At 31.7% G+C, this 26629-nt stretch overlaps 2 protein-coding genes across 2 annotated transcripts; both read right to left on the reverse strand.

Moving 5' to 3' along the window:
• Positions 1-1078: 1078 nt before the first annotated feature.
• Positions 1079-3083, reverse strand: LOC131599572 (unknown seed protein USP-like). Its single transcript, XM_058871877.1, has 3 exons — positions 3026-3083; positions 2679-2784; positions 1079-2097 (listed from the first exon to the last, which is right to left on the reverse strand). Exons 1-3 carry the CDS (start codon positions 3062-3064, stop codon positions 1328-1330), a joined length of 915 nt encoding a protein of 304 aa, XP_058727860.1. The 5' UTR covers positions 3065-3083; the 3' UTR covers positions 1079-1327.
• A 19816-nt stretch (positions 3084-22899) lies between these two features.
• Positions 22900-23971, reverse strand: LOC131599573 (chitinase 2-like). The gene has a single exon (XM_058871878.1). The coding sequence runs from the start codon at positions 23935-23937 to the stop codon at positions 23104-23106; it is 834 nt and encodes a 277-aa protein (XP_058727861.1). The 5' UTR covers positions 23938-23971; the 3' UTR covers positions 22900-23103.
• Between the last annotated feature and the right edge of the window lie 2658 nt (positions 23972-26629).

Genomic DNA, 26629 nt, shown 5'->3' on the forward strand with positions numbered 1-26629 from the left:
CACACTTTTCATACTATTCAAATCCATAAGTGTTTATGTTACTAGCTTTGTGTTAGAGGAGTTTTCAATTAGTTTACTCTAAACGTACAAATATGTATTTGAAAATGATGAAATGTATCTTTTCTTATAAACTTATAATGTCATGATTTATGCATTATTCAAAACAAAATATTTTTACAATTCCCTTATGTTGTTTAAGAACTTTAAGCGTCAATGATTTTGTAATTCATGTATTGAGTTAGAGAAGAATATATTCTCTAATTGTATTTTGATTGATATATTGCTGAAGATAAAAAAAATATTTACGAAGCAAATGAGATTGTAGTTAAGATTATCAGTAATGATCAAGGCAATAATAAATATTTTCAACATATTTGATAAGGAGTTGAAGTTGAAGGTGAGATAGAGAAATAAGACAAAAATTGATTAGTACAAGCAAACATATTATAATCCATGGACCGAGTAAGGTTAGCAATTTTGTGGGTGATTAAAATTATTTAGAATATACAAACACATTGGTTCGGGTGATGGTTTGAATATATGAAAGTTGTAATATAGCACTTTGGGAGTATGCATGTATTATTGAAACATAACAAAAGAAAGACATTCTTTTATGATGTGTAGGAATTCCCGAAAGGTTTGGAAAGAAATGGCCGAGTGGATAGGAATGGAATTTTGTAATCATGTGGATTTTAAAGAGAGTTTTTGGGCTTGGAGTTCTTTTTGTCATAAAAAGAGAGTCAAGAAAGGAAAGGAGGGAGTTGTTTAGTTGGCCATATTATGGAGTTTGTGATTGAGTAGGAATGGCATTATTTTCAACAATTCTTCTAGCAATATTCAAGATCTTATTTGGAGTGTAAAACTCTAGTTTGGAGGTGGTCGGACATAGGGAAAATTACACATCCCAAATGTAATTTCTACGAGTTTCGCAAAAACCCGTTGTTTTACTTAAGTTAGGATCCATTTGGGGTGTAATTTTCTTTTCTTTTTGGCTCTTGGCCTCGTTTCTTTATATCCGAGACTTTTTTAGAACTTTGGTTCTATATTAATACATCTTGCTTATTAAAAAAAAAACTAGGAGAGATTTTTATAATTATGCTATAAGGAATTTGAAATTCATATAAGATGATAATTTACATAAAGTACACCAGAGACTGGCCATAGATTGACACAACCATAGTTTTAACTAAACTTGAGTTGGTTTTATTTAGAATATATAATAGTGCTGCAAATACATATAACATGATATTTTCATATCATATTTATTCCCAGATAAAACTTTAGAAAGAGGTCCAAATATGAGATTCTAATCAAGGTGCAAATCAGCTTAGATGACACAAGAATGGCCACCAGACTCACTCATATCAGGTACCCAAGCAATAGCCTTATTGTCGATAAAATGGCAAACGGGGACAGTTCCTGGCTCAACATTGAGAACTTCCTTCAACATGCTAGGATCCATACCTCTAGTGTCATGGTGGCAACTAGTAAGAGCTTTTGATTTAGTTCCATCAGAGGCCACCAATGGGACTATGTAAGTTGTTGTCGCATTGACTGTGTGACAATAAAGTACAACTTTTTTTAAATTCAATCTATGACACATTACTGCTTTGTCTCCAATTTTATTTACTTCCTCCACTACATATTTGTCCTGATTTTGAACAAAGGAACTTGACATCACTTTGATATTCTTTCCAAGCTTTGAAATGACAAAATCTATCATTGATTCTAGTGATAACGCACAATGTTTGTCTTCTCCTGTTGCTGCTGGGAGTCTACAATAGTTGTTAAGAATGTGAGCTTCATTTTCATCTGATGTGAGGGCTACAAAAGGTTGAATTTCTTTTCTAGTTTCTTTTTTAGACCATGCCCAAAATCCAAAAGGTTGATTTTCTTTTTCTGTTTCTTTTCTAGCCCATGCCCAAAATCCAAATGGTTGATTTTCTTTTTTAGTTTCTTTTTTATCATACTCACTAGATTCATAATGTTTTTGAACACCTAAGTTCATTGTTTTTCCAGGATATAGATCATGTTCAAAAAAGATAGTCCAATATTGATTCTCTTCGTGACTTTTGATAGGCATACTGGTTTCTATATCTGCGGCATCAAATCAAATGTTAAACCAAATAAATACATACTAATATATAAATAGTTGTCCTATACATTAATATATGAACTAACTAATATAAAATCATATAAAAAAGTAGTACATGTCAGTGTAACATACTATATAATTGTAGTCAAATTGATCTTTGTAATACGAAAAATATTAATTTTAATCATTTAAATTAAGTACTAAAATAAATATTACAAAAACTGATTTTAATAAGTCAATATTTTAGAACAAACAAAACTAATAAAGACTAAAAACAAAATTAAAATATTTCTAAAAATATATACATTAACTTAAACTAAAATGTGATACAATTATAATGACAAAATATATATTATATGATCAAGCTGAAGAGATCTAAAAATCTCCTCCAATTATCAATAGTGTAAACTTTTTTTAAAGCTATATATCATTCGATTATTGAGGTAAAGAAATGGTGTTCTAGTTTTCTTGTTATATATACATTGTGATTTGAAGATAATCTTATAAAAAGAAAAAAAAAAATGTATGTAAAGAGTGAAAAAAAATCAACATATGACAAGATCTTATTGATGTTTCTACTAACCGGATTGTAACATATCTGAAAGTGCCTTAGGTATAGTAGTGTTTGGCCAAACTGATTTCCAATATTCTTCTCCTGATTTAGATCCATTGATTCCAACAAAAGCCAACTGCAAATATATTCAAGTTTGAATGTCATTTTCATAGAACACAGAAGAATATGAAAAAAAATATTAAACAAGTGTTATTAAAAAAAAATTAGCATTCAACAACAATTCAATTTTAAAATGTAAGAAAAGAAGATATTTTTAATAAGAAATATTGGGTTGTATTTCCTTTAGATTTTCCAATTCTTACAAAATATTGATAGAAAGATGAGACAACTAAATAAAAAGTGCTAAAACAGCTTACAAAAAAGAGAGCTAAAACAGACAGATTTTTAAACTCCATTAAGCTGTGTAGTAGTGATATGAACGAAATACTTCTGCAGTATATATAGTGATATGTTGTCGTTTTGGAGTTCAATTAATAAAACAATTTATTAAATTCATAATAAATATTGATGAGCCCTAGCCTAGGTTATCATTGAGTAACTGATCTATTAAATTTACAATAAATATTGCTCAGTACTAGTACTAGGTTTTCTTTGAATAACTAAATCAACAATATTCAACGAATTCACAATAAATATGTAAATTCACAATAAATATTGATGAGCTGTAGATTTCTTTGAATATTTATGGACAAAATAAATATTGATGAGCTGTAGGTTTTCTTTGAATATTTATGGACAAGTTGTATTAACAATGATTAATAGTCATGAGTGTGTTTCCAAATTTTCAAAATAATCTTGTCACTGTATAAACTATGATATGTGTATTTATCTGCTAATGTAATATAATTCAGTAGTTTCCAAAAATTGTTTCTCTTAAATGTTCGTTTTTGATAACGAATCAACCAAAACAATATATTAAAGTTTTTTCTAAGGCTATGTTTGGGAGTTTGGAGGGGAAGGGAGGGGAGGTCTTTGAAAAATAGGAGAAATTGGATGAAAAGGATAAAAAGATTTTGGGTAACAGGGTTTTGGAGGTTTTGAGTTTATTCATAACACCAAAAACCCCATAAAATGGGGGAACTCAAAAATTATATTGAAAGAGGGTTTTGGAGGATTTTGAAGGGCTTACATAAATTTCATGAAAAAACTTTAATATATTGTTTTGGTAATTTATAAAGTATTTAAGTAGATGTATGGATTTTGTTTTTCATGAAATTTACTTTAAATACTTTATATCTACTTAATATAAATCTAAGGTTGTCATGATAATAACCCTAAAAAAAAAAACATAATATTTACTTATGTGTCATCCTCACATAGCCTCATGCTTATATGTCACCTCACAAAAATCTACAAAATTCTACCAATTAATAAAACCTCATTAAAATTATAACTAATAAAATCAATTAAATAAAACTTAAAAAAATATTTGCATTTCTATTCCAATTATTAAGAGTATTTAATAAAATAAAAATAAAACAAATAAAAATCTAAACATATATATGAATAAGTAAGTATATATATATATATATATATATATATATATATATATATATATATATATATATATATATATATATATATATTACTTACTTACTTATTCATAAATTTTTAACTAATTACGATAAAAATAGCTTTCACTTAGTTTATAAAAATTAAACGATTTTTTCTCGATTTTATTTAGTGACTAAATCATATATCAATTTTATATAATTCAAAATTTAATTATTAAATATATTAAAAACATTTTTTCCTTTATATAAGTAAATAATAAATTTTTAAATTTCTAAATAACAAATTTATTTTTATCTTTAAAACTGTTTTTGAAAATTAGTTTATCAAAGAATTTTTTTATATTTCAAACTAAATTTTAATTAAATAAATAAATAGTAATAAATACCTTAATCATCATTATTAATTTTATGTATCATAACTGAAATATGAATAATAATATTAACCATACAATTCATATTTTTATTTCAATTCTAATTATAAATTAATAAAATAAAATCAATAAAAATATATACATTCATATTTCAATTATTAAAATATAAAATCAATAAAAACACTTACATTCATATTCCAATTAGATACTCTATATATAAAATATAATTTTATGTAATATATAAATTTACATATCCATATAATAAATACAATATATTAAAATACAAAATATTTGAATTCATTTCATAATCATATTCATATTGTATAGTATAATATCTTATTAATATTTTGTAGGTTTTACAATTTGAATGAGAGTCTAATCGACCCTAGCTCTTACAAACAACAATTTTAGAACTTGAAATATACTTCTCTTGAAATCATTTGGAGCATCTGAATTTTAGAAACTGTAATACATATTTTTATTTTTTGTATTGATTTTTAATTTATTTTTTGTTTAATTTTCTTCCTCTTTCTTCGCAATTCTAGAATGGTACTACTTATACTTTTTTTGGATATAATAAATGGGTACATGTGTACTATTTTAAAGACAACACTGTGTTAACAGGGAACATACCAAATGCTTGCTCCTGGATATTGAAAGCCATAATCAATAAGATAGATATAATACCCTCCATTCAGCAACAGTGGGATGCGCTGGTAACTAAGAATCAGTTTGAGATGAAGGTTACCTACCTCTATCTTATTGAAGATCATAGTAGAGTGGATTGGAGAGAGCTTATGAGAAACAATTATGCTAGACCTCGAGCATTACTTACATTATGGCTGGGATGTCATACACGACTTGCGACCAAAGATAGGTTGGTGAAAATGGTCATGCTTAATCAGGTACAGTGTGAGCTATGCAGTAGAGATGATGAAACTCATGATCATTTTCTTTTTGATTGCTGTCAGACTAGAAATATCTGGGTTGGGGTGCTACAGTGGTTAGGAATCGATCACTCCCCCCTTGTGTGGAAGGATGAACTCCTTTGGATTGTTACACTACAAGAAACAAGCACCCTAGCTGCTTAATATAGTGACGTGATTATCATGTGTTAAAATTTTGGCTGTTCCGACGTGATAATCACGTCACTACATATTATATTAATAAAATATTACAAAGTACAATACATTTGTGTGTGTCAGCATATTTATTTTTAAAAAAAAATTAGCGCCATTATGATCACGTCGCTATTTGAAAAAAAATTAAATTAAAATGGGCGGTGGATTTCAAATGGGGGGAGTTTGAAAATTTTAAAATTCAAACTAGCGACATTGATCCCACGTCGCTAATAATAAAGCTGGGAAAGTAATAAAGTTGTCTGACTCAAACAGACAATGATTAGACCATTTATTGACCGTTGCAATGCTAGCGACGTGAACCCCACGTGTGTATCTAGCGAGGTGGAATTAATGACGTTGAGGGTGCATTAATTCCAATTAAATATGACCGTTGTGGCTTGCGACGTGATTGGCATGTGGGAAACTGGCGACGTGTAAATCACGTCGCTAAATATCTTATAAGCCTCCCAAATCTGCTTCGTCTTCCCAGACAGTCTTCTTCATTTTCTTCATTTCATTCTCATTTCCTTCCCTCTTCAACTCTCTCAAACCCATTTTCTTCTTCAACTCTCTCAAACCCATTTCCTTCTCCAATCTCTTCCAACATCACCATTTCAATTAAGGTATATCTCCAAACCATTTTAATTCCTTATTCCATTTAATAAAATATTATTTGTGTGTTGCTAACAAAAATCTGTTTGTTGTAGATATTTTTTTTCATTGAAAGGAGCTTCCAGAGCAACATTTGAAGAAATTATAGAGGAAGATAGAGGTATTTTAGCATTTATATTTTATTTAATGTGTTATTAGGTATAGTTTTTTATTTTTGTAGGTATAATTTGTTTTATTATATACACTTTAATGTTATATAAATCTGTTATATATATATGTTATATATAATATGTTATATATATGTTATATAAATCATGAATTCTGAGTCCAATTTGTTAACTGAATGAACAAAGATATAATTGGCTTGATGAAACCATGAATGAAAGATATAATTGGTATGATGGATGGATGAATTTTTGGTGGTGTCTGTTATATATGTTATATGTAATTTGTTATATATGTTATATAATATAATATGTTATAGATATATATTATTAAAAACAGATTATTAAAAATATATTATAAATGTTATTAAAAATAAGTTTTTTTAAAGAATTATTAAAAACAGAATATTATATGTCTTAAAAAGTTATTAAAAACAGAATATTTTAATAAATAAGTTTTTGAAAAAAATATTATATGTCTTGAATAGAATATTAAAAACATATTTAAAAAGTTATTTTAATAAGGAATATAATTATGTAAAGAAATATTAAAAAATATATATATATATATATATATATATATATATATATATATATATATATATATATATATATATATATATATATATATATATATATATATATATATATATATATATATATATATATATATATATATATATATATATATATATATATATATATATATATATATATATATATATATATATATATATATATATATATATATATATATATATATAGTTATGTAAAAAAAAAACAGAATTATTAAAAAGTTATTTTAATAAGGAACTTTCTTTTTAAAAAGTTATTTGTTTGTTTTTTTTTTTTACTAAAAAGTATTTATATTTAAAAACTGAAATGTTTTTTATAATAATTTTTGATAGTTTTTTATAAGAAAATAATAAATTTGATTGATAATTATTAAAAATATATAAAAATTAATATTTTCTAGAAAATTATTAATTTATAATAATATTTTTTATGGGAATTTATAATAATCTTTTATATTAGTTTGGAGAAATGAAATTGGGGAAGAGATTGGGGAATTAATTTTTAATAATTAATTCAATTTTAAATGATAACAAATATGTATTAAAAATTTAAAAAAAGTTAGAAATTAAAATATTTTGAAAAGGATATTTATATGAATAGATTAAATATTTAACACGAGAGTAAAAAAAAACTTGTTGAAAGACTTTATAGTAATAGATTATAAAATCTTACTTTATGTTGAAATAGTTATATGAATTTAACTATTTTTAATATTTAAAAAAAAGTTAGAAATTAAAATATTTTGAAAATGATATTTATATGAAGGAGAGAGAAAAAATATTTCACATATAATATCCACCATTTATTTTAAAATTCAATGGTTCAAATTCATTATCACATTCTCTTATAAAAAAGGTATTGTCATATGATATGCGCTATATATATATATATATATTATGAAAGTGACATTTTTATGTGAGAACATGAGAATGAATATGAACCATTAGATTTTAAAATAAATGGTTAATAGTCATTTGCCCCCCTGCAATAGTAGCGATATTCGGTTTACCCCCCTTTTAAAAAAAAATTTGTTTTACCCCCCTATAATATTAAAATTGTAAGTCTTTTGCCCCCTAAGAGGGAAAATTACCCCCCTGTAAAATATATATTTTTGATTTTACTCCCTGGTTTTTACACGTTTAGGGGGGTACCCAAATATTACAGGGGGGTAAAACAATTTTTTTTTTAAAAGGGGGGTAAACCGAATATCGCTACTATTGCAGGGGGGCAAATGACTATTAACCCTAAAATAAATGAATGAGATTATGTGTCAATATTTTTCTCTCTCTCCTCCGTCGTCTATTTTAATAATGGAGGAGAGAGAAAAAAGATTGACATATAATCTCCACCATTTATTTTAAAATCTAATGGTTCAGATTCATTCACATATTCTCACATAAGAATGTCATTCTCATATGATACGTGTCGCTACCGCGAAAATCAACAGAGTCGCCACTAACATATTTATCCTGAAAATGAAGGAAATACAAGCAAACCACAAAACAAAACAAGGGTCTCACAATCAAAGATAAGGGTAAGGGAGTCGGTTGCGCGAGGGGAAGATGTGAGCACCCCTCGAACCCATCGGATTCGATGGTATCCACGCTTGTGTCTAAAACTATGGGTGTGTATCAAATCTACGCCTAAACTGAACTAAAATGCATGCAAAATGTAGGGAAAAGAAAGAATTGTACTCGCACGGGCCCTACCCCGCTGCCTACATATCCTTTTTGAGGAATCAGAGGTACCGTAGCTCGGCTAACTAGTTTTTGTTTAATTTGTGTTTTTTAGGTGAACGAGTTACATTCACACTCCGCTGCTCGGCCTTTGGAGGCTTACGCTTGGGAATGGAGCGGAAATAACAAGATCTTAAGAAAAGAAAATCAAAGAGTATGGTTTGTGTTTTAAAAAATGCATGAGGAAAACCTAAGCTAAGGAGGAAAGCTTGCTACCTATGTTATCATACAAAGGGTATAAGACTAAATTAATCTATCAACCTGTGGGAAAAAACTAATGCAAACAAAAGTATCACACAAAAGAGTCTCGCTCGTAAAGCAAACACCTACTGGCACAGGCCAAGTAGTAGAAAAGCGGTCCCGCCATAGCCAAGGGGAGCGGATCACCCGAGTAAACCAAGCATTAGACCTCGCGCAAAAAGAGATCGGGCCATAGACAAGAGGAGTGAATCCCTCTCAGTAACCAAGTCGTCATAGATCTAAAAGGAAAACGGTGCGTGCGTACAGCGAGCATCAACGTCGGTCAACATGAGCTAAGAAACGTGGGGGTTCAATTGCATGAACCCGCTTCACTTTACCCATTGGGCCTTCGACTCGACGATCTTGGGGACTTTTCCAAAGCTCTGAACTTGCAAAAGTGAGCATAGGGACGACCGGGGGAATGAAAGTTGCGGTGGTTGATTGCTAACCCTCTCCGCTTGCCTTCTCGAGGACTTACAATGGCTTTTGTTAGGACTTCCTGCAAGCAGAAACATAATTATACCAACAAAAACAGAGCCTCTATCGAGGGCTTGGCCAGATGTGATGCATGCCTAAGTCCTACTTCTCATGTTAAAGGATGAAAAAAGCGATAAAATGTTGGAAGAAGATAAAATGAAACGGGATCAATACCAAATGGATTATGATCCGTAAACTGCAGCAAAATAAGAAAGAAAACCAGAGATCCCGCAAGCGAGCTAGCAAAGGCAACAACAAATAGTCAGTACACCGACTAGCCACGTAAGGAAACAATGGTCGACGTCATGAAAATAAATCATGCTCCGACGTATGCGTCGAGCATAATCACGATACACTTGCAAGAGGAACAAGCAATCCAAGCAAACAAGTATAAGGTAAAAGAACGTGTCTCCATGATGAGAACACGACATGAGGGTATGAGATTGTGCTCCGCAAATAAAGCAGAACACACGTGAGATAAGCCTTGTTCGATGATCACCTTTTGAAATTCCTCGCATACTAGTACTCAAGTTAGAGATGACAACATATCGCAATCGGAATTGCGTTATTGTACTATAACCTAAGAGAAAATGAATGACTAACAAAAACATGAAATGAACAACAAATGTAAAGGGGAAAACAAACATGAATAACCTACAATCGCACAATACCAATCATCTCACAAGATAGCACGTTTCACAAGCTTTCCAACGATATAAAGAACGCGCAAATCGGAGTTACGAATCAAAAGATATGAATGATCGAAGTTGGGAACAAAATCTGCCTACACACAGTGGTAACCGGTTACCAGCCAAACACTAGCAAAAACATGTAAAGCGGTAACCGATTACCCAGTTACGGTAACCAGTTACTAGCAAGTCAGAAGCAAAATCAAGGCAAATGGTAACCGGTTACCTAGTTGTGGTAACCGATTACCACACATCAAACCTGCGTAGTAACAGCAAATAACGTCTGGGTAACCGATTACCCCCATATGGTAACCGATTACCACTGTGCAAATTTTAAAAAAACATCAACAACACTATTTTACGGCATCGACGGCATGCATCTTTGGTGTCATTTTTTTACCTCCCCGTTTCACTTGGGAGGACGGCACGCTAGACCCTTCACACGAAATTTGGAAGGAGAATGCGCCCGTTGCGGGATGAATTTTGTTTCCGTTCTTCCTATGATAGCACACAAACTTTTTAATTATCCTACGAGGAGGAAGGGGAAAAAAGATCTCAAATAAACCCTAGGAGTTTGCTAAGTGTGGGGATTCACCTAGACTGGAAATTCTGGAGTCCGGGAGGTCGGTTATACATAGGGAAGGTTTTAAGCACCCTACATATCCGTAGTACTCTGCGGGAACCTTCTCTGTGTCTATGTGTTTTTGTTTGTTGCTTAATGATTGGGAAAGTTTCTCCTTTGTGTTAGGAGAGAGAATTGAATTGAATTAAAAGACAGACAGGCTGACTATTTTTGGTTTTTTGATTAGCTCGCTGAGATTCCTTGTGAACCTCATGCCTACATATCCCTAATGGAATTCAGAGCTTTTTTGTAGTTCGGGGAACTAATTAGGGAAATTAATTATTTTTGGTTCCTTGCTTGAAGCTCAAGGTTGAAGCTTGAATTAAATATCTGTTTACAGTAAAGAGACATGAAGTCATCTTTACAAAGAGGTATTTCTACTATTCCACCACAAACATTAAAAGTGACAAAAAAGCTGAATTCATTTCATTAAGAGAGGGACCTTACTTGTGTGTGTGCAAGTACGCCAGTCGCGTGTCTCTTGAATGAAAGAAAGATTCTCAACCAAATTAGGGAAAGTTGTACAAGTCTGGGTGTGTTTTCCTCAGAGCATGCCTATCAAAATCCTAAATGGGAGAATGATTGAAATTGAAATTGAAATGTTTGTTTGTTTGTTTGTTTGAATGTGGTGAGATAGGAGAAATATCTCTCTATAGAGATAAGCTATGTCTATCTACTGTTTGAAAGATTTGATTTTAGCTGGCTTGTGTGAGGCCCAAGCTTGAGGCTTAAAAGGTTTTTTATTGACTCTGGGAGATGACTCCACTGGGAATTAACTTAAACTAAGAAATTTTGTGTTCTGTACAAAGCCCAGAATTGAGGCTGACTCTAATTGGAGAGTGTTTATTTTGATGGATTGAAGATTTATTTTAGTGTTCTGTACAAAGCCCAGAATTGTGGCTGACTCTACCTAGGGAGACTCTATGTTGTGCCTTGTATGAAGCCCAAGGTTATGGCTGACTCTTGCTAGGGAAGACTCTATTTTGTGCCTTGTATGAAGCCCAAGGTTGTGGCTGACTGTTGAGGAAACTGAGTATGGATGACTCTATGGGGAAAAGATCCTGAAGGTTAGGAGTCTTTTGACACAGGAAAATGTGGTTTTATCTGCCTTGTACAAAGCCCGAGATTGTGGCTACTTGATGGTGAAGGACTCACTAGGGAGACTCTATTATATGCCTTGTACAAAGCCCAAGGTTGTGGCTGACTCTGGATATGGGAATACCTATGAGTAGGGTTTTTGACTCTAAAGGGGAGTATGTGCCTTGTACAAAGCCCAAGGTTGTGGCTGACTCTTAAAATAGGGAAAGATCTACCAGTGTGGGATATTTTGACTTAGAGGGGATTACTCTGTTGTTTTTAGAGACTAAGGGTTGACCCTACTGAGGATTGTGCTTTTGTTAAGCAGGAATTGATGAATGAAAGACCTAGGTTTGAAGATTGACTCTATTAGGGAATTTGTTTGGATGATTGACCTAGACTCTATTGAGAAGTTTTGAAGGTTTGAAAGATGATTTTGGAAGCTAACCCTTTCCAGGGAATTTGGATTTGAAGGAGTGTTTTTGGAGGCTGACCCTTTCCAGGGATTTACTCTGCTGGAGAGTTTATCTTTTGAAAGCTTAATTTTTGGAAGCTAACCCTTTCCAAGGAATTTTGTTAAAATGAAGGAATGATGGAGGCTGACCCTTTCTAGGGGATTTTGAATGATGGAAGAGTGACTAACTATTTGAGACTTCTTGTTTAAAGCCCAAGATTAAGGTTGACTCTGACTGAGGATAGACAGATGTGGAACCTAGACTCTGCTAAGGAGGAAAAATATTGAAGATAAAGGTGACAGAAACTGTCCATGTCTCTCATTCCAAAAGGTGAGCTCAATACTGAGATTGAGACATTCTTAGCTTGTTTAAAGTCTAGTTTGAAGAGTAGAGGAAACTCACTAGGGTAGTATAAAAGGTAACTAAAGACATGTTCCTATTTTTATAAGAAACCTGATGGGTCCTTGTATACAAGCTCAAGAGGAAGATGGGAATGCTTTTAAGAAGCCTGTGGGTCCTTGTACAAAGCCCAAGAGGAGGCTAATCGAGGGTCCTTGTTATAGCACAAGAGAAAGCTATGTGGTTTTGAACTTATTTTGGCTCTAAGCAAATGGGTAGGAGGTTTCACCGGGAATAATTCCTATTGGGTGGATGTGCCCTATTTTTGGCTCTAAGGCTTTTTTCAAGATGTTTCACCGGGAATAATTCATCTTGAGGTTTGAACTAAAGATCTCTAATTAGGAAAGAGCCTTTACCGGGAAGACATTCTCAATCCTAGGCCATAGTCCTATAATATATATATATATATATATATATATATATATATATATATATATATATATATATATATATATATATATATATATATATATATATATATATATGGGAGCATATCAAGTGAGAGCATTTTAAAATGAGAGATGAGAGGAATAAATATCAACCATTGGATTCATCAAGAGAGAGAAATTAATAGCTACATTAATGTATTAACCTTCTCTCTCTTGATGAATCCAATGGTTGATATTTATTCCTCTCATCTCTCATTTTAAAATGCTCTCACTTGATATGCTCCCATATATATATATATATATATATATATATATATATATATATATATATATATATATATATATATATATATATATATATACAGTTTATATTTGATAGTAATTTAAATGAAAGCTTGTAAATGGAAAGCTATAAAGCCTAACCTGGATGGAGTGGAGGCCTTTGAAGATTTATGTACAAAGCCTTACCAGTAGCTTAGTTGTTTATTGATAAGCAGTAGAATGTTTATTGAAAATAATTAAATGTTTTTGAAAACAGAAGAGGTGAGGATGGACACTTGGTCACATAGGTATCTGAAGAGTTTCACCGGGAATAATGCCCTTCAAATACCAGAAGAATGTTTTGAATACAGAGAGAAGATTTTGTAAATACAATTTTTGAAAATTGACAAAAGTCAACTTAATTAGAGTAAAGACAAAGTCTATACCTAATTAAGACCTAAATGATTAGGGTTTTATCACAAAGATATTTACAAGAGATTAGATTTTGAAAATCAAGTGAAAATTATATTTTTTAAGCATTAAAACATACTTTAAGATATGTGATTTTAAACCTAATTAAAACATATTAAAATAATATATTTTTTATGATTTTTTGGTATATTCTCAACACAGAAAACACTTACCATCTGGACCACGCGCGTGGCTTGTTAGATAAACACCTCCAACTCAATATACTTTATAACTAGTTCATAAATGAGTTAAAAAAATAAAATGATCCAAACAAAAGGTCTGAGGGGGGGATCGAACCCCAGACCTAAGGCAAGGCAAATATTTTGTACACGCGCTATAACCATTGAGACACTACGATGAATTCGTAGATGACACGCCTACCATTGAAAATAAAATAAACTCTTCCCTGGGAAATTTGAAAAATGGCGCCACCATATTCATCTTCAACCTCACGATTTCAAATTTCTGGAAATCCTATCTCCCTCAATTCTCAACCAAATCCAAAGATGTAAAGATGGATTTTGCTCGTTTTTAGACAAGGATCGTGATGGTATTCTTTAATTTCATTTATTCTGAGTGTAACATAAAATTCGCAAGCATGAACACTAAGAACCCTAAAACTAGAACTTAACATGAAATGGTGTATATGTATGATATAATGCAATTGATTGAGGGTTAATGATCCTCAAAGGTGCAGAAACCAACTGGTAACTTCATTTTTAATTTATCATGCGTGAATTATGGAGTTTGAAGTTCATGAAACTTACCTAAAAAATGAAGATTGAGCTCTGATCAAAGTGTGCTACAGAGTTGTTGCAATGATCCAGATAGCTTCAGTGATCCCCCAGGAAGGTGTTGAGATGCTTAGCTTGGGATGAAACTCCCCAGAACCTCTTGCTCGACCCCAACTGATGTAGCTCCAAGTGAGAGGTGAAGACGATGATTCTCCACTTATAGAAGTGTTCCAGGTGTATGGATCACTTCTAAATACCTCCCTTGAGGTGTTTGAATACTTAGTTTTAAAGGAAGAGCTCTGGTTTGAAGAATCCGAGTCTTCTTGCGAAAGAGCCTTTGAAAAACCTAAGCATGAAGGAAGAAGAGAGAAAGCAAGATTTCTATTACTTTGGTGTGTCTAATTACTGAGGTATGCTCTTCTATTTATAGGCAAAAGGTTCAGAGCAATTGGAGATAGTAAGCTTTGCTTAATGAGGTTAACTTGGTTTCTTGGCTATGAAGGAATTTCCAAAATATCCAAAATGCAATGATGGCAATTTTGATTCCACTTGATCAATCCCCTAGCCATCGATTTTGTGTGATCTTAGGGGACAATTCTGTTGCAGAAGTGAACTCTAATTGGCTTAGGAGAAGATTCTTTGGTGATTCATCAAGATTCCAATTTTGTAATGATTACTTAATCAAATGGCATTGAATTCTTGCAACTTGGCCAAAAACGATGGAATAGTGCATTTGATTCCTTTAAACCTCTTCTGATATCTCATGGATGAGGATGCATCAATTGGTAGAGGCATTGGTACAAAGTTTGCAAAATTCAAATTTGGACATGACCCATAATTTCACTTCAAATGCCCAAATTTTGATCAACCATATCTCTTAGCTCATAATGAATTTGAAGATGGTTGAATACAATTTGAAAAGCCCTTTATATGTACTTCAATTCATTAGTTTGGTGTTTGCCCAAAATCCTTAGGGAAATTAGTGAAAAAGTCCCATAAAGTTTGAAGAAAACTAGGGTTTCTTTGCTAGTTTTGTGAAGGCAGTCACTTTGAAGCTCCATATCTCTCCAATGGTTGATTTCTAGCCAAAGAATTATATGTGACAAAGTTGTTTATTGGATCAAAATATACCACTTTAATGTTGGGAGTTTTTTGAGTTGTGTAGGTGAAGTTTTGAGATATTCCCTTCCAAAGTTTTGAAAAAAAGACCTTTAAACACTTAGAAAAATTTCTAAGTATGAAAAGTCAATCTTTGACTTTTTGATTCTTGATTGATTCTCTTGATTTCCCTTGGTCAAATGAATTTAATAATCATATATTGATGATATTGATCCTTAAAAGTCATGTTTTGATCCAAAACCCTAAAAGTCAAAGGTGATCTGGTACAGTTGACTTTTTATAGATGAAATGAATTCTTGGACTTTGGTGATGAATTAGGTTCTCCTCCTCAAATGAATGATACGAATGGAACATATTGAGGTAATAGAATCTCTTGAGACATGTTTTGAGTTGTGGATCCATGTCCTGATTAAAAATCAACTGTCTAGGTGAATTAGGTTAAAAACCCTAATTGTCGACCAGATGAAATGAATGACAGTAGATCTTGAATTGAGGTACAATGCCCAGTGGATATTGTTATATGGATTATTTGAAGGTGATTGAATCCCTTGAGTGATGTCCTGAAGCTTTTTAGGGTTTCCCAACTGTGGTCCCTGATTTTAGTCCTTCATGGGCTCAAAACCCTAGTCTGGTGATTTAAGCAAACCTGAATCTTGATGACTGGTGTCTAATCAATCATAGGTGAATGAATGAATCATTTGATTCATGTGATTGTATTAGAGGTTATTCTCATATTGATTGATCCTTTGCCTGAACTCCTTTGTCCTTGAGCACCCTCAGTCGAGTACCAGATAAACAAGTGACTGCTCTGAGTACCTGTCTTGAGTTTGATGAGATGTTTGGAGGTGTGGCTTCTCAGGGGGGGTCAAAATTAGGGTATGACAGCATCCATTAAAGGTAACACCAAGCACAAATTTGCATCAAATTATATAGCAAAATAGGCATCAAATGACCATAATTAGGCATCAATTCGTATCAATTTCATGTCATCATCAATGATCATCATGCATAAGATTCTCGCAAACATTAACACAAACACGTAGTGCACACGAATTGTATCAACATGCAATTGCAAGCAAAGTTTCAATCTAACAACTTGAATCTAACATTTAATCATCATCAACATCAATTATACACAATCAACACTTAGATCTAACATTCAAATCATGTTAACATCAACAATTAATCACTTAATTAAAGATTTGAACACTTACCGAATGAAGATCCAAACACGAACGCGAATACGAATGAAGTCGAAAAGCGAATCCGGAAGGAGAGAGGAGGGAGGCACAACAACTATGAGGAGAGGAGAGTGAATTCGAACTCGAGATCTTGACTTCAATCCATGTTGTTCTTGAGTTTGATGAAGATCAATGAATATGCATGAAGATTGATGAAGCTTTTGTGTACTTGTGGTTTTCAATCTTTGGGAATTGAGAGAAAGTGTTTATGAAAATTTTGGGAGAATTGAAGTTATGAGAGAAAAAGAGGGAAAATTGTTTATATAATGAGAGTGGTAAAATGTCTGAAACGCCCTTAATTATCTCTTTTTTTCTCGTTTTCGGAAAAATGCGACTCGGTGCGAAATTCGGGAACGGGACCAATGTCAACTCAAAGATGACTAAATTTGTGGATTGTAGCCGCGAGAATCGTCTCGATCCGATAAGCGATGAAGAAATTACACACGTTTGAATGACGAGAAACGCCGATTCATCTGGTGCGACTGTGAAGAATTTTGTGGGTATCGCTCAAAGAACTCGATAAAACTCATCCTTCGGTTGGAAATCTGACTAAGCACGTGTGACGAAGAATCTAAGCTAACGAAATTTCCGAGAGAATGCCGCCAGAATGGACTTCATACGATAAAAATCGAAGAAGTTATGAATTTTCAAACTTGTCACGACATACCCGAAAACACACTTTTCACTGAAAAACCACGACGCTCTTCCAAATGCTGGGCATTTTATGTGCATAATTGGTCTTCGGCCCGAACATATGAAATCTCAAGAATAATGGCGCAGAGCTTTAGTTAAAATTCCGAGCAAATCCAACAAGCGGATCATGAGATATGAATTTTCTAAGGCCAGAAAACCTACATTCAGCACCATTTTTCACTGTGAAAGCTCAAGTATATTGCTAATTCGACCCCCTTCCTCATAGAATTGGTTTCTGAGCCAAACACGAAAGTTGTAGGGATTGTCGAAAAAGTCTGGGCCCCGCGAGAACTGAGCTCATAACACCTTCCAGCTAAGACTTGTGAATTTCTTTGCATTCTCACCGTATAAACCAATCTTCACGTCACATTTCCTTAAATCCATGAAAACTCTTTATTATTTTTCCTCCCTTTTTGAACGACGAAATAAACGTCTTTGGTAACTTATGCTCAAATAAAGAGGGCAAATTTTGGGGTGCAACAATACGTACGTATCGTCAGAAATTGACATTTTTATGTGAGAATATGAGAATGAATCTGAACCATTAGATTTTAAAATAAATGGTGGAGATTATGTGTTAATAATTTTTTATTTTTCCTCAATAATTTATTCTAATAATGTAGGAGAGAGAAAAAAAGATTAACACATAATCTCCACCATTTATTTTAAGATCTAATGGTTCAGATTCATTCTCATGTTCTCACATAAAAATGTCATTCTCATATGATATGTCCTATATATATATGTGTGTGTGTGTGTGTGTGTGTGTGTGTGTATATTTACCTATATAAATTTCGAGATGGTGTATCTTAAAGTGAGAGTTGGAGTTTCTCTCATGAAAAATTCATGAAAAACAGGAATAATACATGGCCATAAAATAGTGATAGGCGAGAGATGCAAGCGAATACCCATTAAAGAGTGTGTGTATGGTAACGCCGGTATAATCACATGGGATAACAGTTCAAAGCATAGCTACCTAACATTCTGATTATACTTTGCGTTTTCTTTACAAAGGTTAAGTTTAAATCAAAAGATATTTATCTGTATTAACATTCTTTTGTTTTCTATATTCTGGAATTGGACTTGTCATTATTATAACAAATGGGGGATTTTTGTAAATTATTAACAATAATTAATAATCATGGGTGTGTTCCAAAATGACAAGAAAAATTTGCTAGCTGTTTCTATTCAATCATATATTGATGCTGCTTGAATCCTTTTTTTTCCGAATATTCAAATTAAAGACTTCTTGCTCAGTCTTAGGTTCATTCTTCTCCATCTAATAAGCAAAAAAATATTTTATCAGTATTTCTCAAACAATAATAATAGAAATAATAGAAACTTGTAATAGGTTATGTACCAGTGCTAATAAATAGAATACTATTAGTAAACACATTTATACCATGCTTTGAAACTAGCTATCATTAGAATCCAAAAATCATGAAGATCATAAAAATGCAATTGCAAAAGTTTCAGGAAGATGAAATAATAGCAAAAGTTATTCTTTAGAATGAACAATTTCAATTAAAGAGTAATAGTTTAAAGGTGATAATTCAGGAAGATGAAATAGTTGTAATAGAAAAATTTATATTCCATATGTGATAGTTTAAGGATGTGATTCAATTAATCAGAGGTTGAATCAAATAATCAGAGGTGTTTATTGAATGATAAAACACATGGGCTGTAACAAAAACAAAAACACAAATATAAAATTCATCTTTGTTTATTAATTGCTTCTCTTTGTATCTCTGTGTTTTTAATTTTTTGTGACTGTTTTTCTCTTTTTGTTTGTGAATAAATACAGAGGTCACAATAAGATGAAGAGAAAGAGAGAATAAGCAAAGAGCGTGAGTTCAAGTCGCTTGCGCTTGCGTCTATGAAGTTATCTCACTTTAGAAAATGCATGACGAATACGAGCAATTGGAGTCATCTCGCTTTGGAAATATGAATACGACATCATACTCAAAAGAAGAAAAAAAGTAGAAAACCTGATTGCAGTTTAGAGAAAGAATAATTTAGGGTTTGAGGAGAGCTTGCTGTCATATTTATGGGTGCTATTGATCAATATTGAAATTTGAAAGGGTGAGATGATTGGAAGTTGTGTATTTTCAAAAAGGGTATTCAATGATTCAGTGATTGATCAATTGAAGTATGGAGTAGTGGAGCATTAAAGAATAAAACAAATAAAATAAATAAATAAAATATCACTACACAAAATGTGTTCTGATGACAAATCAACAACATTTATTGCCATAACATTGTGGTGAGAGTAGTGGTAAAAAAAGACTAAGATGCCCTTGTAATTAGTCAAAATTAATTTTGGATTAGTAAGGTTAAACTTGCTTATTTCACGTACTTAAATTTTTATAGATGTATATTAGACTCAAAGTCCAAAGTCTTTATCATATTCTATCATATAAATAAATATAATATTAATATAAATATTAAAGAAAAAAGTTAAATACTATTAAAACTTAAAATATTACTCTAATTTAGGATTACATATTAATATATTATTTTTTAGTATTTGGTTTTTGAAAATTCTTATAAGGCCCTCGAAATATAAGAATTTTTAAATTTTTATTTATTTTAATTTGTTTTATTAAAGAGTATCCGCAACAAATTCTACAAGTAAATCTGCAAAAACATCCATATATGTTCTCACGGATCTCTCAAACTTTCCAATCAATTCAGAGCAAAAGACTTCTCAAATAAAACTTCACAAACTTAGTAGAGCTATATTTCTATCAACAGAATCTCAAATCAATAATTTAAATTTGGCAAAATACTCTTTTTGGTCCCTTATGTTAACTTCAGGGTTCATTTTGGTCCCTTAACTTTAAAAAGTGTCACATTGGTCCCTTAACTCTTCAAAAGGTGTCATTTTAGTCCTTTTTGTCACATTAGCGACGGAAAAACTCAAAAATCGGTCGCTATTTCCGTCACTAATATGACAAAAAGAACTAAAATGACACCTTTTGAAGAGTTAAGGGACCAATATGACACTTTTTAAAGTTAAGGGACCAAAATGAACCTCGAGGTTAACATAAGGGACCAAAAAGGGTATTTTGCCTTTAAATTTCAAAGTGATTGATGATGATGAATGTGACCTAACTTTGACAACCCTGTTGCCTTTTTAAAAATCATTTTTTAAACTTCAAAGTGATCATTAATAATATAAAAGAGGAAGAAGGAAACTAAACAAATGAAATAATTGTTATCTCATCGTTGCTCCTTTTAAATTCTATTGAACTTCAAATTCACAGGAAACGTAGAAAAGTGGAGAGATTTCTTAACCATTAACTTTCTAAAAATGGTGGAAAATTTATAGGAAAATATGTGTGAAAATTCACAGGAAAATTCGAAGGAAAAATCACTGGAAAACAAGCATTTCAACTTCATTAAAATATATAATAATTTTGTTTTTGGATAAAAAATGTATAATAGTTTCCAAGACCAAGCCGAACCATTCCAGGTCCTTGTTTCAGCCATACAACAATCTGTATTATTCGCAATTTCAAACGCTTCAGGAAAAGCTTCCTTCAACAGCTGGTTGCCCTAACATTTAGAATGCCAAAACGCAGTCCCCTACCATTTTTCAACTTAGACAAAGCCGCACTTGCAAAACGATTACCATTGGTATCAACAACTTTATCGAACAAGATAAAATCTCACCACCAAATCGAATCATTACAGTTCAACACACTTATGTCACCAACAAGAACTTTTATAACAGGATTGACATATCTTCTTCTCAAAATACTGGTCCAAACCACCTCATGCTATATAATGATCCTTCACTTCCACTTATTCAACAAGGCCATATTCAAAGTCTCAACATCTTTGACTCCGAGCCCATCTTTCTCTTGAGGATAGCAAGCGGTTTTCTAACTAACCCAATGAATCGTGCGTCTATTCTCACAACCTTGCCATAAGAAATTACTTTGGAAGGAGCTTTGTAAAAGGAAAATGCGTATATTTGAATTGCGTTCATCACTTAATTAATCAACATCACACGACCCGCCATAGTAAGATACCTTCCTTTCCACACAACCAATTTAAATTTCAAGTGATTGATTAAATATTTCCACATAGATAATTTTCTTGGACTATCTCCAACTTTGACTTCAAGGTATTTGAAAGGTAAAGAATCAATGTCACAAGACAAAAAATTAGAAGCCACTCACAATAGTGTATATTCATAACAAAGTTGCTATTAAATATAAGGGTTAAATATGTTGGTTCCTATAAAATAGAAAACTTTATTTTTGGTTCTTATAAAAACAAAAGACATGTTTTGGTCCCTATAAAATTATTATGCACATAGTTTTTATCGTAACTGTTAAACCAATGTGTATTTTTAAATATTTTTTTTTGCCGACATGTTTAGAATATTTTAAAAAGTTTCTTGAAAAAAAACAAAATATTTGATTTTAAAGTCGAGATTTTTATTACTTTATCATTATTTTTTGGAATTTAAAATATTCATATTGAATTCTACTCATTTAAAAAAATTCTAAAATTTGGTAAATAAATATTTTGCAGTACTCGAAATATGTATACAAAAAATATTCAAAAATTTAAAAATTAAAGAGTAATTAAACAGTTTTTAAAATTTTAGAAAATGGCAAGGACTAAAACTGTACGCATACAAATTTTAGAAGGACCTATTACTGAAAGAAAATTTTTTGGGACTAAAATTGAATGTTGGGTTTATTTATAGTGAAAAAAAAGCATATTTAATCCTAAATAAAAGAAGTAGTCTTAGATGCTAACCGTTATTCATGCAACCAACTAAAAGTCTACTATCGAATTGGCTTACTAGCAACCATTAAGCTATTACAAACCAACATTCATTAACTTAAATGTGCAAAGAATACAACCAATAATAGAATTTCTATGATATCATCCAAGACTGACTTGGATTCCTTATGTCTACTCTACTAAAACAACAAGTAATATACCTTTTACTAGAAGAGTAAAAGTGTGTTTGAATTCCTCTGCACCTTACAATAGAAGAAGCAAAATTCCAATGCAAAGAAATTACACTTAGAACTATTGAAGACTTAAGAACATGCATAGGTGTATAAACTATATACCTGTAATCAATTAACTTTCTTTGATGTTGGAACTTGGAGCCCAAACGACAAGACATATCCAAATAATTATGTAGCCTCTCCCATGCAAATGCAATATAAAGAAAAGCGAGTCCTTTATGATGTAGTATGAAGTTGGTTGCATGTAGAGAATGAGACAGAAAAGCCTTATTATTAAGTCGTATGACAGGCACACATAATTATACAAGAGAAATTATTCTCCACACTTACAAGATAATACAAGAAACACACATGAAATAAAATACAAAGTGAAGTAGCACACTTGGGTCTTATTTAAAATATACTGTGATAGTTATAACTTGACCCTAATTATGAAAGAGTTTTTACTAGATAGATATAGCTAGTAATTCATCAGCTTATTCAGTGAGGATTTTTATCAAGCTATTCTCCAAGGAATCATGATAAGGGGGGATTGGGGGGATTGGAAATCCTTTAGCCTTCCAAATAAAAATACCAAGGAGTTTTGAATGATTTCTGAGTTGTATGCAGCCAGCAATAAAAATCTCCCACGGTATCTTATTATTGTTAGGGTCCGTGCTTGTTCCCGGAAGAACTTTGTTAGGAGGATAGTCTTTTATTAGATTGTTATAGATCACTGCAAAGTCCTTAACTGTGGATACAGTTTTTTCTTGTTTGTTGAATTGGTAGTCAACCCAGTTGATATTGGCTTTGTTTGCCTGATACAAATCGCGGTAGAGGAATTCGTTTTTCTCGGATGGAGCAATGGACACCACATTAATATTTAGGTTAGCGTCATTCTTGAGTATTGTTATAACTTGGCCTATGCAGTTAACAAATAGCTCATTACTAGTTTTGATAGTATCATAATTAATGTCAATGCCATCAATTATACTGCCGCTTTCATTGTTGTATTTTCCGATGAGCACTTTGAGTGATTTTACAGCCTGCCTAGTCCATACAGTTTCCTCAGCAGGATAGAATGGAGTTTCTACATCACGACCTCCCAAGCTTATTACCACCTTTACATTTGGATTATTTTTCTTGAAATCTTTCACTTTATCTGGGCCTAAGTATTCCAAATCCCAAGTTTCTATAAAATTTCCGTTGCCTTTCCCATCTTCGTTATACTCCTCACTTGCAAAGCCCAAAATTAAGTGGAATTCTATTCCGGGACGGATAATCTCAATTGGAAAATCAGTTGAATATTCCCTAAAGATAAGTTTAGGCATTTTGAAATGAGAAGGAGATTAATTTGTTTTTGTGGGTTTGATTGGTTGTGGTTGGAATTAATGACCAACTCTTGTTTCCCTTTTATAAGACCTAATATTCAATTAACTAATGCAAATAAGTTATGAGTTATGGTGTCGTGTGCATCCCAATTCAACTGAATTAACTATTTATGCTTATTTAGAAGTACAACTAAAGTCTAATACTATATAATGACTAATTATAATATAATTATTAGTCAATTAGTTAATTAGTTAATTGTTGTTATAAATAAGAGCGTTTTAATATAATTTTTTTTATTATGATAGCTATTTATCACTGCCATATACAGGGAGGGAGCTATTCTCATTGAAGTGTGGGCTCATGCGCCCACTAACTTTTAAATCATCCACGTCAAGATATAATACTATATATATATTATATATCATATATACTATTAGATAAATATTGTAGTTCATTTAAAAATGGTTTCATATGTTATATGGTTGTGGGGCTGCTGTCATTAAGTATTAACATTTGTTATACACGTAACAGCTAAGTTACCTTTGATATACACATACTTAATTCTTTATTCCAAAAAAAAATTAATCTAATTAAATTAATCAACTTCTATAACAATCCAATTGAATCACAAGTAATTTTAAAATTTGAACAAAACTCAAATGAATCAAATTGACACACATGTTATAGTGTATATACATTTTTTTTTCAATAACCAATGGATTAATCAACGGAGTATATAAGGGATACTCCAACCACCATACGAATCAACGGAAGCACCTACGGTTCGAAACAAGCGAGCGGTAAAACATTCCAAAAATGAAAATTACAAAAATCTCTTAACTTGTGTTTAGCTAAAAGCCAATTCCAAGAAGAAAGTATAATAATCGACATGATTTCGGTGAAACTAAAACGGTCTTGCTTGAATATAATAGCATTCCGCTTCAACCAAATATTCCAAAGAGTGGCCAACCAAATAGTTGCCATAACATTTCTCTTGGACACACCCTTCACTTTGTCGCAAAAGAGAAAGAAATTCAGGAACTTCTCGAAGGAGAGAACCGTGTCGGTCCCAAATTTTAAATATTAACCAAAAATTTTTTCAATTATTTATAAATATGAAAAAAATTTAAAAAATTTAACTATAAAATCATTAATTTTTTTTAATAAGAAAATTTTTATAGAAAAATTTAAAAATTAAAAACTTTTAAATATAAAACTTTAGTCTAATTTAACGAGATATATAATCATTACTAGGTGACAGTGTAAAATCAGTACAACATCTCTTTTCTCATTTTTTTTTAAAGGCAAGAGATAACACACACACATATATATATATATATATATATATATATATATATATATATATATATATATATATATATATATATATATATATATATATATATTAAAGAGGGAGAACTAATGGTTCTTCAACCTTTATACAAAAGGGCTACAAACCAACCACCCTCAAAAAAGAAGATGAAAATTACACACCAAATAAATTTATGAGAGAAATAGAATGGGATCTCTACTAAAATCATAAAAGGAATAATTGGCATAGGTAATTTTCCCACAAAATGACCACTTCCAAACTAAGGTTTTAATATTTCTAATAGTATCATTAAAGTTCCAATCCTCCTCCCGAAAGCACACTCCATTCCTTAACACCCATAAAGACCAAGTCGTTGCTAGCCAAACCACATCTTGCTTGCCTTCCTTCACCTTTTGCACCCGAAAGAAAGAATGCCAATCCATAAAATTTGATAAACATTCATCCTCCACACTAACCGCCTTACCCATCCAACGGGCTATTTCACTCCAAATCTATTTCACCACTCTACAATCAAAAAAGAAATGTTTCCTACTTTCTACACCATACCCACATAATGTACAAAAAGATTTTGCAAAAGGGAACGAAATGCCTCTACGAACTAATAGTTCCTTCAAAGGAAGCCTATCAAGAAGAAGTCTCCAACCGAACGCCTTCACTTTAAAGGGCACTTCCGCTTTCCACAAAAAATGGAAAGCCTCATCATGTTTGCCATACGGTCCGAAAGGTATTATATTCCTTTCCAAGAATTTATAACAAGATGCCACCGTGAATTCCGCTCCTACACTCCCTTCCCACCACACCTCATCCTTCTCAAGTGTTTCTTTCAGCTCTACATAAAGAGTTAAATTCTCCCGCAACATAAAACTCCTACCCACCAAATTCTTCTCCAACAACCATGCTTCGGAAATACCAAATTCTTTTCTCATTTATTAAAACTACAATATATATATATATATATATATATATATATATATATATATATATATATATATATATCTTTTTTTTGTTTGCTCCCAGTATTCAATATTTCTGGCTCCGTCTCTGGCCATATGGGGGCTTTACGAAAAACCCCCTGTAAAAAAAATCACATGGATGACCCTAAAGTTATTAAAAAGTCCCTATTAAAACCTTTCCCATGCCAAGTCACCCAAAATGCTAATGTGTCATTGTTTTTCTGTTTTTTCCATTTTTGTTTAAATGTCACATGTGTTTATTCATTTATGGAAGGACATTTTTACCCTCAAGTTGTTTTCTAGCCCTATTCTTAAAAGCTCTGACCTGTTGGTGGAATCCGTAAATTTCCCTCTCCTTCTGCCGTATTCTCTTGTTTCCTCCTATCCCTATTTCAAATCCTCCTT

This window comes from Vicia villosa, linkage group LG4 (assembly GCF_029867415.1).
Source record: "Vicia villosa cultivar HV-30 ecotype Madison, WI linkage group LG4, Vvil1.0, whole genome shotgun sequence".
Classification (NCBI taxonomy): Eukaryota; Viridiplantae; Streptophyta; class Magnoliopsida; order Fabales; family Fabaceae; genus Vicia; species Vicia villosa.

What these genes read in the sequence shown, in the direction of transcription:
- LOC131599573 (XM_058871878.1), bottom strand. Translation starts at nt 23,937, where the DNA reads ATGCCTAAACTTATCTTTAGGGAATATTCAACTGATTTTCCAATTGAG.
- LOC131599572 (XM_058871877.1), bottom strand. Translation starts at nt 3,064, where the DNA reads ATGGAGTTTAAAAATCTGTCTGTTTTAGCTCTCTTTTTT. An exon ending in CTGTTTTAGCTCTCTTTTTT is followed by an intron (nt 2,785 to 3,025) that starts GTAAGCTGTTTT and finishes ATATATTTGCAG; the next exon opens with TTGGCTTTTGTTGGAATCAA. An exon ending in TTCAGATATGTTACAATCCG is followed by an intron (nt 2,098 to 2,678) that starts GTTAGTAGAAAC and finishes TTGATGCCGCAG; the next exon opens with ATATAGAAACCAGTATGCCT.